General features: G+C 45.4%; 2 protein-coding genes across 23 annotated transcripts in view; one reads left to right on the forward strand and one right to left on the reverse strand.

Annotated features, from left to right (window-relative positions):
- Positions 1-2494: 2494 nt before the first annotated feature.
- STBD1 (starch binding domain 1) lies at positions 2495-7183 on the forward strand. Its single transcript, XM_027544798.1, has 2 exons — positions 2495-2856; positions 5357-7183. Exons 1-2 carry the CDS (start codon positions 2661-2663, stop codon positions 6163-6165), a joined length of 1005 nt encoding a protein of 334 aa, XP_027400599.1. The 5' UTR covers positions 2495-2660; the 3' UTR covers positions 6166-7183.
- Positions 7184-9983: 2800 nt separating this feature from the next.
- The window catches only part of CCDC158 (coiled-coil domain containing 158), an 83250-nt gene continuing 76960 nt past the window's right edge, over positions 9984-16273 (reverse strand). For 12 of the 22 annotated variants that reach the window (XM_027544815.1, XM_027544804.1, XM_027544802.1 and 9 more), the window contains 3 exons: positions 16033-16191; positions 12906-13005; positions 10018-10225 (listed from right to left, as the gene is read on the reverse strand). In XM_027544815.1, the coding sequence (XP_027400616.1) occupies positions 10105-10225; positions 12906-13005; positions 16033-16191 (380 nt within the window). In that variant the 3' untranslated portion in view covers positions 10018-10104. Of the gene's footprint in view, positions 10226-10272; positions 10543-12905; positions 13014-16032; positions 16192-16273 lie in introns of those variants that run through there. The other 10 variants (XM_027544820.1, XM_027544822.1, XM_027544819.1 and 7 more) reach the window with 7 other exon arrangements.

Consider the following 16273-nt stretch of genomic DNA (forward strand, 5'->3'; position numbering starts at 1 on the left):
TCATAACTTTCCTTCCAAGGAGTAAGTGTCTTTTAATTTCATGGCTGCAATCACCATCTGTGGTTATTTTGGAGCCCCCCAAAAATAGTCAGCCACTGTTTCTATTGTTTCCCCATCTATTTGCCATGAAGTGATGGGAACGGATGCCATGATCTTAGTTTTCTGAATGTTGAGCTTTAAACCAACTTTTTCACTCTCCTCTTTCACCTTCATCAAGAGGCTCTTTAGTTCTTCTTCACTTTCTGCCATAAGGGTAGTGTCATCTGCATATCTGAGGTTATTGATATTTCTTCCAGCAATCTTAATCCCAGCTTGTGCCTCATCCAGCCCAGCGTTTCTCATGATGTACTCTGCATATAAGTTAAATAAGCAGGGTGACAATATGCAGCCTTGACGTACTCCTTTTCCTATTTGGAACCAGTCCATTGTTTCATGTCCAGTTCTAACTATTGCTTCTTGACCTGCATACAGATTTCTCAGGAGGCGGGTCAGGTGGTCTGGTATTCCCATCTGTTGAAGAATTTTCCACAGTTTATTGTGATCCACACCCTCAAAGGCTTTGGCATAGTCAATGAAGCAGAAATAGATGTTTTTCTGGAACTCTCTTGCTTTTTTGATGATCCAGCAGATGTTGGCAATTTGATCTCTGGTTCCTCTGCCTTTTCTAAGACCAATTTGAACATCTGAAAGTTCACAGTTCACATATTGCTGAAACCTTGCTTGGAGAACTTAGGGGGTGGGGAAGGGTGGCACTCACTTTGGAGAGAAGAACTTTGAATGTATTTTGAATAAAGAGGCAGACTTTGCTACTGCCTACTTTGAGAGGAGGTAAAAAGGAGAAATGTGGTTGCCATTTACCGAGATGAGGAAGTCAGAGCAAGTAGTGGGTCTGGGGGTGTCAGATTTGAGTGAATTGGGTTTGAGATGTCTACTAGCATAGCATCCGGGGGCTCCCCAGGTGGCCCTAGTGGTAAAGAACCCGTCTGCCAGTGAAGGAGGCATAAGAAACACGGGTTCGATTCCTGGGTCGGAAAGACCCCCTGGAGGGCATGGCAACCCATTCCAGTATTCTTGCCTGGAAAATCCCATGGACAGAGGAGCCTGGCGGGCTACAGTCCATAGCGTGGCAAGGAGTCGGACACAACTGAACGACTTAGCATGCAGCACTAGCCAGGAGCTCGGGTTGGTGCGGTCCCCTTCCTCACCCCTCCGTTTTGATGGCAGGGGCTGTGACCTGTGTGCGCCAAGGCTCGAGCACCTGTAACTATTAGCTGAGTCTCGCTGCCCGTCAGGGGCTGCTATCGGCTTGAGCCTGGGGCACCTTTGAATGATCTGTTTTATAAGAGCCACGTGTTAGTAATTATTCCAAGGCGGATGTCTGCCGGCTGTGGCCTTGGTAGTTGGGTGTAGACTTGTGTGAAAGGTGAAAGTCGCTCAGTCGTGTCCGACTCTGCGACCCCATGGACTGTACAACCCATGGAATTCTCCAGGCCAGAATACTGGAGTGGGTAGCCTTTCCCTTACTCCAGGGGATCTTCCCAACCGAGGGATCGAACCCAGGCCTCCCGCATTGCGGGCGGATTCTTTACCAGCTGAGCCACACTTGTGTGGATCAAGGAAAAGGCTCACCCTGCAGATACAAACATGGGAACCAATAGCTCGTAGTCGGTGTGTGAAGCCATCAGGTCAGCAGAGGTGTGAATTTAGAAAGAAATGTGTATATAACTTAGTTCCAGGATCCTTATTCTGTATGCATTTGTCTATGCATACATTGAACACCTGGCACACCGACAGCGCTTAAAGATGGTTGCAATTTTTTTTTTTTTTTTTAATTAATAAGGCCATTTGTAGAGGCTTGCCTCTGGGTAACCTCCTGTCCGGCCAGGAAGGCGCGCATTTTGTGACAACCACGCACTCTAAAAGAAATTGAGGAAGAAAAAAAATGACTGGATGCGGTAAAAGTAACGGGCATATATAGATGGAAGGGTGTCAGTCCAACCCTTTCCTTTTACAGGCGGGGAGGCGGAGGCTCGGGGAGGTGAAGCGCAGCTAACTGGAGGCATTATGAAGCTTCCACCGCGCCCGCTGTATTCCGGGTATTCCCCACCCCACCCGACCAAGCTGCCTCTCCCATCCTAGCCCCAGCCCGGCTGGTCCGCGACATAACACAGCCTCTTCCGATTCTAAGTTCCTGGAATCGAAGGCCTCTATGAGGCCACACTGCTACTGTTTGTGAGGAGATGCCCGGCTCAGAGAGCTGGGCCTGACTGCCGCGGGAGCCGGAAGGGAAAGCGGCGGGGCAGGCGTGGGTTAGCGCGCTGGAGCCGTGCGCCCTTGGGTTCTTTGCGCACGCAGGAGGCACTTGGAACTCGGCGCAGTGTGCTCCCAGCCGCCGGCCACTGGCGGGGTCGAAAGGGAGGGAGAAGGGGGGCGCTCGCGGGTCCGCCGCGCCGGAGCCCGGGCTGCAGCCCCGGGGCGGGGAGCGGGGCGGGGCTGGGAAAGTTGAGTCTTAGTGGCGGAGGGCTGGGCTCCGCGCGGCAGCGCCCGCCACCGGGGGGACCGTAAAAGGTTGGAGCGGGCTGGGGAGGTGTGGCTCTTCCTGCGTGACCTGAGCCCCCGTCTCGGTCGCCGTCGTCTCCCGCAGCCGCGGCCTCTCAGTCATGGGCGCCGTCTGGTCCGCCCTGCTGGTCGGAGGGGGTCTGGCCGGAGCGCTTTTCGTTTGGCTGCTGCGGGACTCGGGAAAGGAGGGGAATGCGGAGCAGAGGAAGGACGCCCCCCCAAGGGAGGCTGTGGCTCCGGGCGGAGATCAGGGCGGTGGCCGCGGCGGACTGAGCCCCGGACCTTCTGCCAAACCAGGTATTCTTCCTCCTTGTGTCTCCTGGGCAGATCTGCCAGGGGGTTTGAAGTTCCTCGGGGGAGCGGGAGGGATCCACCTGGAGCTTTCCTAGCAATCTTTTCCCGGGGACTAGCTTCCTCTACTCTGAACGCGACCCTCGCCGCGCTCCGCATTTTCCCCGGCTGGTGCGCACGCTCCGAGCGGGGTGCTCGCCCCCGCCGAGGCCCTGAAGATGCCCAGACGGTTCGTCAAGGGGCGCGCCCCGCCGAGTCGCTGCCCTTGGCTCCTGCCCCTGCTCCTCCGGCGGGGATGGGCTCCTCCGCTCGGCGGCGCTTGGTGCAGTGCAGACGGCTGCAGCGGCGGCGCCCCTTCCGGGCCTTCGGAAAGGGGTGCTTAGGGTTAAGAGATCCTCCGACCCTCCCGCGTCTGTCCGAGCAGGGACACTGTCTCGTCTCAGTCCCAATGCCATAGCCTCATGTCCTCCTATCCCTCACCTCAGGGAAGAACCGCGTTTGGGAACACCGGAGCAATGACCACCCCCGCTCTCTGGACGCCTCTCTCAGGGAGGCAAAGTTCAGGCTGGAGTCTGGCCATGAAGGCCTCAGCTAAAACCCTGGGGCGGCTCGCTGGCAGCAGATTTCGGAGCTGTCGGCGCTCCCCCATGCTCACCGGAGCAGGGCACGATTGTCTAAAACCCCAGGGAAGAGGCACACTTAGTAGCGGCCCCAACTCCGAGGAACAGAATTGACATCTAGGTTCAGACGTCAACGCTTTAGACCCCATGTGCTGGGCAAATAAGAGACTCGTCAGAAAAACTTACCTTCCAGCGCCCTCCCTTGGCAAGCTGCCCATCCCTGGATTCCAGCCTAGTGAAAATGACATCTGTAAACTTTATTTTTAGTGGCGTGGTGTTCATGTGTAGCCACTTGATAAATCTGCCTCTCTGTCTCATTGGTCTTCTTTTCCCTGAAAGCCAGCTTCCTGTTTCAGGTGGAGAGATTGGGAATTCAGAGTAATTTTTGTTTATGCCTCACTTCCAACCCCACATTAAAAAGTGACAATTAAACAAGATCTCCCTCTTCCCATTCCCATCCCCCATCTATACTGATTGAATGGCTCTGGAGATCTTGTAGGGAGCTAAGTGGACTATCAATGAGGTGGCCAAGAAGTAAGCTGAGTTTCCAGTTAAAGTGTTAGTCCCTCAGTCGTGTCCGACTCTTTGTGACACCCATGGACTGTAGCCAGCCAGCCAGCCTTCTCTGTCCATGGGACTTCCTAGGCAAGAATACTGGAGTGGGTTGCCATTTCCTTCGCCAACTCAGGGATTGAACTTGGGTCTACCACATTGTTGGAGAAGGCAATGGCAACCCACTGCAGTAATCTTGCCTGGAAAATCCCATGGACGGAGGAGCCTGGTAGGCTACAGTCCATGGGGTCTCGAAGAGTTGGACATGACTGAGGGCCTTCACTTTCATTTTTAACTTTCATGCATTGGAGAAGGAAATGGCAACTCACTCCAGTTTTCTTGCCAGGAGAATCCCAGGGACAGAGGAGCCTGGTGGGCTGCTGTCTGTGGGGTTGCACAGAGTTGGATACGACTAAAGCGACTTAGCAGCAGCAGCAGCTACCACATTGCAGGCAGATTCTTTACCTTCTGAGCCACCAGGGAAGTTACTTTAACTCAATAGCCTGTGTTTTGTTGAAGAGGCTCCCAATGCACACGGCGCTGGCAAGGAGAATCCAGCCCTGTCCCCCAACCTCCACCCCTTGCCCAGGGATGCACTGCTGTCCTTCATATTCTGCCAGAGTGACAGCTGCTGCTGGCCTGTCCACACTGTGACCACTGATGCCTGACCCACACACAGTCCCTGGGAGGGAAGGCGTGCTCTTCTGGTTTGCAGGGTAACTGTGTAGCTCTTCATCACACAGGCTGGACAGCATTTTTTGATGATAGGAGCCAAATGACTTGATTGCATGCCAGTATGGCTTGCACTGCAGAGATCCAGGACCATGACAGGGTTACACGTCCGCCTCTACAGCTTGCCACCTTGTTTACACTCTTGTGCTGGTACGCTGGCACTCCTGGATATGCCTTTCATTATTGGATGTGCTTTGCCTAGTCGCTCAGTCATATCTGATTCTTTGTGACCCCAGTGGACTGTAGCCTGCCAGGTTCCTCTGTCCAAGGGATTCTCCAGGCAAGAATACTGGAGTGGGTTGCCATGCCCTCCTCCAGGGCATCTTCCTCACCCAGGGATTAAATCTGGGTCTCCTGCATTGCAGGCCGATTCTTTACCATCTGAGCCACCAGGGAAGCCCCTTATTATTGGATATGTGTGTTCTTAGAGCACGACGCTAGGAACACACTAGGTAATTAAGTAGTTGATTTTAATAGAGACAAATTTTGTGAACTGCAGATAGATTAGTAGTGGAGTCTTTAATAACTAAACCTATTTCCTCAACCTAACTTACTGAACTGCCCAAACACTATTACATTTTTCCTTTTGTTTTTTTTTTAAGAGCATCTTCAAGAAAGCAATGGATGTTTGGTTTCTGAGACCAAAGGTCCCAGTGACCTGCCGGGAGCAGCATGGAGACAGCAGAGTCCTTCTGGAGAAGCTGGTAACCCTGACAGTTCAAGAGTGCATGTTCCTTCTGGCCCATTTCCAGACACAGAATCTCTAACTACCTCTGAGACTGGTAACTCTGACATTTCAAGACACGAAAGCCTTGGATCTCCTATGGGAGAACGGGGATTGCAAAAAGGCCAAGAGACACCTTCCAAAGCAGTTCCATGTTTGGCAGAGAAGTTTCCCTCCAGCAACCTGCTCCTGGGCAGAGCGAAAGAAGTGAGCCCTGCAGAGCCGGACAGTCAGACCCGGGCTAACCATGAGGACTGGGAGATGGTGTCCCGGCACTCGTCCTGGGGAGATGTTGGTTTGGGTGACGGTCTTGGGTCTCCAGTGTTAAGTTCTAAGCAGGGAAAGGACTGGGACAGAAGCATGCTGGTGGAAGCAAGAGGTCAGAAAGAGTGTCGTCAAGTTAGTGTCAGGTTCCAGGTCCATTATATCACAAGTGCTGGTGTGCAGTTCATTGCCGTAACTGGAGACCACGAGAGTCTTGGGAGATGGAACACTTACATCCCACTCCAGTGTAGCAGGGATGGGTTCTGGTCTCGTTCTGTGTCCCTGCCGGCAGACACGGTGGTGGAGTGGAAGTTTGTGGTGGTAGAGAACGGAGAAGTTGCTCGTTGGGAAGAATGCAGCAATAGATTCTTGGAGACTGGTCATGAGGATAAAGTGGTTCACAGGTGGTGGGGGATTCACTGAATCGCTTTGACAAACGGCCGAGGGGCTACGGGAGAACATGGAAGGGGCTAAGGTCGTGCAGCACCTGGAATAGTTTAAAATAAAGGAAGTGTAACTTCAAATCTAACCCCTCAGACTTGTTTCAAATTTGCTAGTGGCTTTTGTCTAATGTGTAGATAGTGCTTCCAGTGAGCATGGCATTTCCTGTGGCATTGCTGGATGGATTTATGCTGATCCATCATTACTTTAGGGCTTGGTCGTCTTGGGGAGTGGCTTGGCTAAGTGCGCAGTGGTCAGGGAGCACAGAAACCAATTTAACTGTGCAGGGTTTAGACTTGAGCCTTTCAGTGATTCTTAGACCAGGGGAGTAAAACAAGCCTTATTCAAAAAGGGCAGATTTCCTACTGGTGCAGCTGGAGAAATAAATGCTCTCTTACACATTTTATATTTAAAAATCATTAGCACCATATGGAACTGTGATGAGAAAATGTGTGGTCACTAGATGTGATTAGCCAGGATATGAAGCATTGAGTTAAGACTTCCCAATGTTTTTTTTTTTTTTTTTTTTGCTTGATTTTACTTGCCACGTATGGTTTGACAGTAGCAAGTATGTTTTTGTCTTAATGATCAAAGGCTGGTGTAGAAACAGGGGCCTAATCAGAGTCTGTTACTGGGAGCAGTCCAAGAGGAAAGAGAACAGGAAGGGGGTTATGGTGGATGCTGAGCAAGGAGGGCTGGGGGCTACGGCGCAGGCCACTGGAGGGTGGGGCGCCCCATCATTTCCTGGAAGGGCCTTTGGAGGACCGTCTTGCCCCACTGCTGCTCGTCTCACAGCAAATTTGGGCTCACAGATGGATGGTCCCACAGCAATCATTTCACTGTCTTCCCTCTCCATGTTGGTGACAATCTTGGGAAACGAAACTGTAACAGGAGAGTGATACAGAAATACGTCTTTGCCCTGGGAAGAAACAACCTTTTAAACTTTGCCATTATAACTGAAAAAAAAATAATAAAACCTGAGTTTAGTATCTTTATTAAATGTCTGAATTATTTGTATAAGTCTTAGTACCATAACTGCTTAGATGTAAAATAAAATACTAATATTTTTCTTCACTAATGACACAGGAAAAAAAAGCAAACATCAAGAGGCATATACACTGTTCTCTTCCCTTTAAAGTTTTAGAATATTTCTTTTAAAAAACTTTGCCTTTGTTTGGGAGGATATTATGCATGCCTGTACTTGAAAATTCTATGTTAAAACAACTTTTATTAAGTGTAATATTTATTGGCAAAACAACATTTAATCCTGGATGGTCTTTGCTAAGAAGAGCATAAACTCAACTGAAAATAGTGTGAGAAAGTGCTTCAGTAACTTTTTTGGCTCAGAATACTTTTGCTTTAATTCACACACACACACACACACACACATGTATGTTTTTGTGTTTTTTTACAAACTTCATAATGGAATTTTATATTCCTTCCAGTCAGGTCTTCAGAAGACACTGACCTTTACTACACAGAATAAAGCGTTTCTATTAGGTAAAGTTAAAGGTAGAACAATTTATAGTAAAAACCTGTTGAGAGTTCTGTCACTAGCTATCATTTTATCTGATGAAGTAAAAATCTTTCAGTAAAGCCAGTTGATTTAAGAGATACATATTAGTACTAAATTTTACATTTTTGAAACTCGTTTAAAATCAGATGTGCTTAGAGGGAGAAGTGGGAGGGCGGTGGGAAGGCCTGGCATCTGCACGCATTTGGCCGAGCATCACCTGCTGTCACAGGCCGCATGGCGCTTACTCCCCGCTCACTAAACAGCAGTGGGCGCTCCTGGCCGGAGGCCGCTTTCCCTGCAGATCGTCACCCAGGCCTCTGTCCTGCGGCTCCTCTGTCCCCTAGGACCTCTCTCTCCTCTGTAACCAGTTCGTGGAAAGGGAAATAAAAGACTCCACTAGAACTCGGGGCCAGAAGGTGCCCCAGACGGCTGTGTCCTGGTGTCATTAGTGAGACCCGGTCAGGCAGCTAGACGTAGATTGGAGCCGGGGGTCGGGGGTTTGCTGGAAACAGAACCATTAGCAGGGCCGCAGTTTCTCAGGGACGTCTGTACTGGGGAAGGGGAACACAGGCTCTTTTTTTGGACAGGCTGGCTTCTGTGAATTGTTTCTGTTGAAACATTTTTGTATTTGTTCTGGTCTTTCATTGGGTTCCCATCCTATAGTATAATACATTTGGTCTTTGTTCGTGACAATTTCCCAAGAGATGGTAGTATCTTCTGTTATTCATTATGAGGCCCCTTAGACCATGCCTGAGTTTCTGCTAGTGAGGTGACTTAGGTGGGGCCCCTAGACAGCCTCAGGTCAGGGCTGGCCACAAGACCAAGTGGGACCGCAGGCTTGCCACTTCCAGCCCCACATACCAATCTCCAGGCTGGGGAGGGGGCTGGAGATGAAGCTCTGGAGACACTCTTGAATGATGGCACTTAATAAGCTTCTGGGTGGGAGGATCCATCAAGGGGCTGGGAGCCCTGAGAGGGCACACCCCCATCCATGTCTTGCTCTGTGCACCTGTCGTTTGCCTGTTCCTGAGTTACTCCTTTATAATAAACCATAATAGTTAAGCACTTTCCTGACTTCTGTGATCAGTTCTAGCAAATTATTGAAACTTTAGAGGGGGATGTGGGAACTCCCCAATTTATAGCCAGTCAAAAACTACAGGTGGCCCAGGACTTGCAATAAAGCAGGGGCCGTCTTGTGGGTTGTTGTTGGTTAGTCGCTGTGTTCAACTCTTCTGCAACCCCATGGACTGTAGCCCACCAGGGTCCTCTGTCCATGGAATTTCCCAGGCAAGAATACTGGAGTGGGTTGCCATTTCTTTCTCCAGGGCATCTTCCTGATCCATGGATCGAACTCACATTTCCTGCATTGGCAGGCGAATTCTTTATTGCTGGGCCAGCTGGGAAGCCCTAGCCTTGAAGGACTGGGCTCTTAAGTCTGTAGAATAGGACACTAACTCCAGGTAGTTAGTGTCAGAATTGAATTGACTCACAGACACTAGTTGGTGTCCACAGAGAACTGGGTATTGGTGTTGCAAAGTATTTCACATACAAACCCCACTCATTTATGAAACACTACTTAGGGCAGACTGAATCCATTTGATCTACAGAAGTTACCCACTGGCTGAAGAATAGCAAGACTTTTATCTCTTTCCCTCTAGTTATTAATATGCAAAAAGAGAAACTTCTCCAAAAGTTTTGATTACAGGCCCCAGTGTTCTGTTCTGTGATAACACTCACTGATATTGACAGAACACTGAGTTCAGGGTCACAGAAGGAATCCGGTCAAGACCTTGGAGTTTGTCCTTCTGTCTGGGCATTGCTGCTGCTACTGCTAAGTCACTTCAGTCGTGTCCGACTCTGTGTGAGCCCACAGACGGCAGCCCACCAGGCTCTGCCGTCCCTGGGATTCTCCAGGCAAGAACACTGGAGTGGGTTGCCATTTCCTTCTCCAATGTGGGAAAGTGAAAAGTGAAAGTGAAGTTGCTCAGTCGTGTCCAACTCTTCGCAACCCCATGGACTGCAGCCCACCAGGCTCCTCCGTCCATGGGATTTTCCAGGCAAGAGTACTGGAGTGGGGTGCCATTGAGTTCTCCAGTCTGGACATTATACCCCATCTTTTACTTTCATGTAAAGCTGAAAAAAAAAAAGACTATTGCCTCAGCACCTATAAAGATAATAATTTATAAAAAAAAACGCAATTATTCCAACATACTGGTATTAGCATGGATTGATACCTGTAAGATACATTCACATCTAGCTAGTACCGCTTTAAGTTTTACTAAGAGAGCATTCAAGAATAGTTTATTTTAAAATAGAGCTTACAGGACAGGATAGGATATCTTTTATTAAATTTTCACATAAAAAGAAAAAAGTACACAGGGCATTAATTATAAGTAACACCACAATTAATCGGGCATCATCTCTCTGTAAAGAATAGGCAAGCAATGTATCATTTTAGTAACATTTTTTCCTGGTCTTTCACTTTCTGTATTCTCTTTTCTTGATTTCTGATCATTGAAGACATTGCTGAAAATGTTGATAAAACAAAGTTAGAAAAGCAACATATACTCAGGCTTTAAATACATACTTCTATTATGTATTTCTTAAAAGGTCAGCTTGTTACCATAGAAAAGATACATGCTGAGCTCAAAAAGTTCTTAAAAACTGCAAAGTAGCACATTTTTAAAAAAGACTTTAATTATGAAACAGAGCTGAGGGTAAATCTTTGCTCTTTTAGTTGTTTTCAATGAACATGATAGGGAATTCCCTGATGGTCCAAAGGTTAGGATGCTGCGCGTTCACTGCCAAGGGTATGGGTTCAATTCCTGGTCAGGGAAGCAGCACTGTGTGGCCAAATAAATAATAACATGATAATTATTGTTACAGAAATAATACATACTAATTGTAAATAATTTGAACACCTCAGAAGGGTACATAGAGAGATAAAAATCATTCTGTTTTTATTCCCTCAGTGTATTGAACCTCCTTCTCCCTGCTGCTGCTAAGTCACTTCAGTCGTGTCCAACTCTGTGTGACCCCAAAGACGGCAGCCCACCAGGCTCCCCTGTCCCTGGGATTCTCCAGGCAAGAACACTGGAGTGGGTTGCCATTTCCTTCTCCAATGCATGAAAGTGAAAAGTGAAAGTGAAGTCACTCAGTCTTGTCCGACTCTTAACGACCCCGTGGACTGGAGCTTACCAGGCTCCTCCATCCATGGGATTTTCCAGGCAAGAGGTCATCACTATAAACATTTTAATGAATATCTTCACAAGTACATATGCACACACACACCGACAGAAGTCTTCTTTACAAAAATGGAAATGTGGTATAAATCGTTCTGCAGCTTGCTTTCATTCACTTAAAATGTCAATATCTTTCCAGTTCAGCTCATGTTTTGTTATGACAGCACAGTATTACATTGTGTGGATGTACCAACATGTTAATAAATAAACTTTTTAAAGTTGCTTCCTTATTTTTGCTTATAAACAATGCTATAGGAAATACTTCTGTAAACAGACTTTTGTGTGTGCAACTTTTCTTGCAGAATAAATTGCTGGAAGTGGAGTTTCTGGGTCAGAGAATACATGTACTTTCAATTTTGATAAATGTTCCCCACATTCTCTCCAAAATATGTTTCATAATTTCCAAGAGACATGTCATCCAGACAATGCATCCAATAAAAAGATTAGAAAAAAATTTAACAAATATGACATGTTTTCCATTTGGATTATTACATGGTAGGATTAGTCAGATAGTCAGAAATATAAGTCAAAGTGTGAATAAAAATGGGGCCTATAAGATAATGAATCTTCCTCTAAAAAGTTATGATAAACTTAAAATCAAATGTTTTTATGTTTATATACATAGACACCTGGAGTTATCAAAAAGAATTTGTTGATTTTCTTTAGTAACAATTTAGCTTTTAGTATGTTAAAAATGTGGATTTTGGAGTCAAAAATTGCAGAGATCAATTCCCAGCTCCACTACTCATTGTGTGACTTCGAACTTATTGACTGACTGTGATCTTCAGCTTCCTCATTACCAAATGACAAGATATTAGCATGCACCTCCCAGTGTTGTGAAGCTCACAGACAAGACGCTGCATACAGGGCCTGGCACACAGCGCCTGGCACACAGCTGATAACTGCTCAATAAATGCTAATAACAACTATTATTATAATAAGGTTAAATTTATTTTTAAACGATTTTTTGAAAGTTATTATTTTCCATCTGGCAAGATTGTATTATTTTCTAGAGATGAAATAAGAATAACATGTATACTCCAAAAATAATTTCTCTCTGACAAAGTCTCCTGGATTCATGGATTTATATCAGTAAATCATAAAACATGATAGCCTCCTGAATTCATGGGAACATCCACTTAGAATTCATGTCCCAGAAGTTGTCTATCATCTGCAGAGTACAACAATTTCTTGTTCAAATAGCTCTAGTTTATGTAGACGTATGGAAGTCCACATTTAGACATAGTTTATCTTTATTTATTTAGTGATTCATTGGGTGGCACAGTCTGCCCATGGTAATTTAAATCTTCTATAAGGGTAAATACTGTTGTTTTGTTTTCTGGCTATTAACTGCCACCTTATGCTCGCTGCTGCTGCTAAGTTGCTTCAGTCGTGTCCGAGTCTGTGCGAGCCCATAGACGGCAGCCCACCAGGCTCCCCCGTCCCTGGGATTCTCCAGGCAAGAACACTGGAGTGGGTTGCCATTTCCTTCTCCAATGCATGAAAGTGAAAAGTGAAAATGAAGTCGCTCAGTCATGTCCGACTCTTTGCGACCCCATGGACTGCAGCCCACCAGGCTCCTCCACCCATGGGATTTTCTAGGCAAGAGTAATGCTCGCTACTGTCATACAAATGTTCATCTACAGACCTGAAAGGGTAAGAAAGACAGCGTATGGGAAAGTGTCACGTGAACTCAGCCACTCAGAACATGTGTCCTGCTGAGGGCTGGTCAGCAATATTATCATCCCTATTAGATGAAAGAGGAGGGCTAAGGCGACCTGCCCAAGGTCACCCTGTTAATCGAGGCATTAGTCATGGTGAAGACTCTTACATTCTGACCTGAGGTTTCTGAATTGCCTGTTGTGTATCCTTTTCAGTGGATCTACAGATAAGAGGCTTAACCTGAAAGGAAGGCTGAGTATTCTTTTGAGCTAGGATGAGCTCTCCAAAAACGTGCACCGTACCTTGGTTCTTCATCTGTAAATCTTCTACCAGAGTTTGCAAGCTTTCCAGTCTGGTTTGGAGCTTCCTGCATGTCTTTCCGGTTGTTTCTATTGGCTGAGACTGTGAAGCTATTAGAAAATTGCTTAGATGTGATATTAAAAGTCTATTTGATATTTCATTTTAGAAATCTTCCAATTATGGGTTAAACAACCTTTCTTTTAATATAATGGAAGCTTTAAACCACTATTTTAAAATAAAGAAATACTGTATCCAAATATTGCAATACTAGCTTATATGATTTTGTTTCAAACCAATCTGATTTACTAGTTTGTAACCACACAGCATTAAGTGGGATGAGTGGGAAGAACACTTCAAGTTTAATGATAGGTCCTACATTTTAAATGACAGCTTTTCATTCCAAACCTGTGTAGTTCCAGTAACTTAGTGTTTGGAGGAGCGAGATTTAATACTGGCCCTGGAAAGATTTTTGAATTTCTGAGGCCAAGTGCCCGTATCAGTTGTTGTCACCTGAATGAGGACAGTATTATATTGCAGGAGCAGTATGGACGCTGACACGGCCACAAGGAACCTAGAATAAATGTGGCAGCTGCAACTGAGGAGGTGCTACAAGCCTGGGAACTATTCTCAAATAAGTACGCTATGCTTTGTCAACCTCCAAAACATACTGGCTGTCAATCACAAGATTTTAATTTCAAGCTTAGTCTCTGACTTGCTGTATAATCTTGAAAATATTTTGATACCTCATTTTTCTGTCAAGAAAACACCCTTTTACTTTTTAAAGATGATTTTAAAGGCAATCATCTAGGAATTATTTTTGTTTAAGAGAATAAAAAATAATTTCTCATTGAGAGATTTTTAACGTAAATAATGTAAAACATGTTTGACAAATATCTGACAACAGGGAGCAAAAAAGAAAACGCCATGCTACTGAAAGTGAAAGTTGCTCAGTCATGTCTGACTCTTTGCGACCCCATGGACTATAGAGTCCATGGAATTCTCTAGGCCAGAATACTGGAGTGGGTAGCTATTCCCTTCCTCAGGGGATCTTCCATTATGTAGCCACAAACTAATAATGAGGTGACCAGCAGCAATGTTCTGCTCCTGCAATAATCACTGTTGTCATCATGATGTAACTGGGCTTCCCTGGTGGCTCAGATGGTAAAGAATCCGGCTATAATGGGCGAGACTTGGGTTCGATCCCTGGGTTGGGAAGATCCCCTGGAGGAGGGCATGGCTACTCACTCCAGTATTCTTGCCTGGAGAATTCCATGGACAGAGGAGCCTGGTTAGCTACAGTCTGTGCTGTGCTGTGCTTAGTCACTCAGTTGTGTCTGACTCTTTGGGACCCCATGATGGAATGTAGCCTGCCAGGCTTCTCTGTCCATGGGATTCTCCAGGCAAGAATACTGGAGTGTGTTGCCATGCACTTCTCCAGGCTGCAGTCTATGGGACTGCAGAGAGTTGGACAAGACTGAGCAACTAAGCACAACACAGCACAGCAATTTTTTTTAATTAAAGAATTTAGAAGTATAAGAGATGAAGGAGGACCCAGATGCAGAAAAAGATGACAAAAAAAGAAAATGTGCTAAAAGCTATGTTTAAGTCCTGATTTTTTTTTTTAAAGGATCTAAAAATATGTTAGGCATAGAATTTCAAAAGACCAGGAACTGACTTAACAATGATGCAACCACTTGGCTAATTTACCTCTTATCAAAGAGAATGATACCAGAGAGCACTGACATCATATATGATGAAAAACATTTCAAGCTCAATTCAGCATTTATATATACTTAATGTCCACTTTCATTTTTTCAGGCTTATTCTAAAGCAAATCATTTTTTATCACCTATCTTTATTAATAATAAATGAACTCAAAATTTTAAAAATGAGGACACTTTGGTAAGTTTGTATAACAGATACTTGCACTTACAGAGACAGAAAACCGACATAATTTGAAGCACAAGCTGGAATCAAGATCGCTGGGAGAAATATCAATAACCTCAGATATGCAGATGACACCACCCTTATGGCAGAAAGTGAAAAGGAACTAAAGAGCCTCTTGATGACAGTGAAAGAGGAGAGTGAAAAAGCTGGCTTAAAGCTGAACACTGAGAAAACTAAGATCACGGCATCTTGTCCCATAACTTCATGGCAAATAGATGGGGAAACAGTGGAAACAGTGGCTGACTTTATTTTTCTGGGCTCCAAAATCACTGCAGATGGTGACTGCAGCCATGAAATTAAAAGACGCTTACTCCTTGGAAGGAAAGTTATGACCAACCTAGATAACATATTAAAAAGCAGACATTACTTTGTCAACAAAGGTCCGTCTAGTCAAGGCTATGGTTTTTCCTGTGGTCATGTATGGATGTGAGAGTTGGACTATAAAGAAAGCTGAGCGCCAAAGAATCGATGCTTTTGAACTGTGGTGTTGGAGAAGACTCTTGAGAGTCCCTTGGATTGGAAGGAGAGCCAACCAGTCCATCCTAAAGGAGATCAGTCCTGGGTGTTCATTGGAAGGACTGATGTTGAAGCTGAAACTCCAATACTTTGGCCACCTGATGTGAAGAGCTGACTCACTGGAAAAGACCCTGATGCTGGGAAAGATTGAGGGCAGGAGGAGAAGGGGACGACAGAGGATGAGATGGTTTGATGGCATTTCTGACTCAATGGACATGGGTTTGGGTGGACTCTGGGAGTTGGTGATGGACAGGGAGGCCTGGTGTGCTGCGGTTCATGGTGTCACAAAGAGTCAGACATGACTGAGCGACTGAACTGAACTGAACTAAGAAAAGTCATTCATTTTCAGCATTTACAAGAAGACCCCAAAGCTTATAAAATAGAGAAAAAGATCATTATTCATGTCAGAGAAAGAGATAATATTTATCTGTAATATCTACTATGTTTATTTACTAAGGTGTATGTGTGCATTAATAATTATTTATTTAACTAAGACAAATAAATAAATAAGACCCACTTAAACACACACCCACCACACAGCATCAATTGGAGTGTACCTATAAGAACACCATGTGAAACTTTCTTAAATCCAATTATGAAAAAGAACTCTTAAATCACAGAGTAGGAAAACAATTAATCTCATCAGTGAAATCAGGTGATTCTTACCTTTAACAGAATCAGGTGAATGAACAGGTTTGGTAGATCTATATTGTGGTGAGGAACCTATGGAATCCTCAACTGAACTAGTCAGGAGTGAGTGAACTGGAGACTTCTTAGGAGAAGAATGGAATGAACGGGAAGCTGAATTTTTCACAGATGGACTTCCTAAAATTTTATAAGGACAAAAGTAAAAGGACAGAATTATTTAAAAATAGTATGCTACACCTCTCAAAAAATCAAACTCTCA

Source organism: Bos indicus x Bos taurus, chromosome 6, assembly GCF_003369695.1.
Source record: "Bos indicus x Bos taurus breed Angus x Brahman F1 hybrid chromosome 6, Bos_hybrid_MaternalHap_v2.0, whole genome shotgun sequence".
Classification (NCBI taxonomy): Eukaryota; Metazoa; Chordata; class Mammalia; order Artiodactyla; family Bovidae; genus Bos; species Bos indicus x Bos taurus.

Coding starts and splice junctions, on each gene's coding strand:
- STBD1 (XM_027544798.1), top strand. CDS start 2,661: ATGGGCGCCGTCTGGTCCGCCCTGCTGGTCGGAGGGGGTCTGGCCGGA. Junction 2,857..5,356: donor CGGACCTTCTGCCAAACCAG/GTATTCTTCCTC, acceptor TTTTTTTTTAAG/AGCATCTTCAAGAAAGCAAT.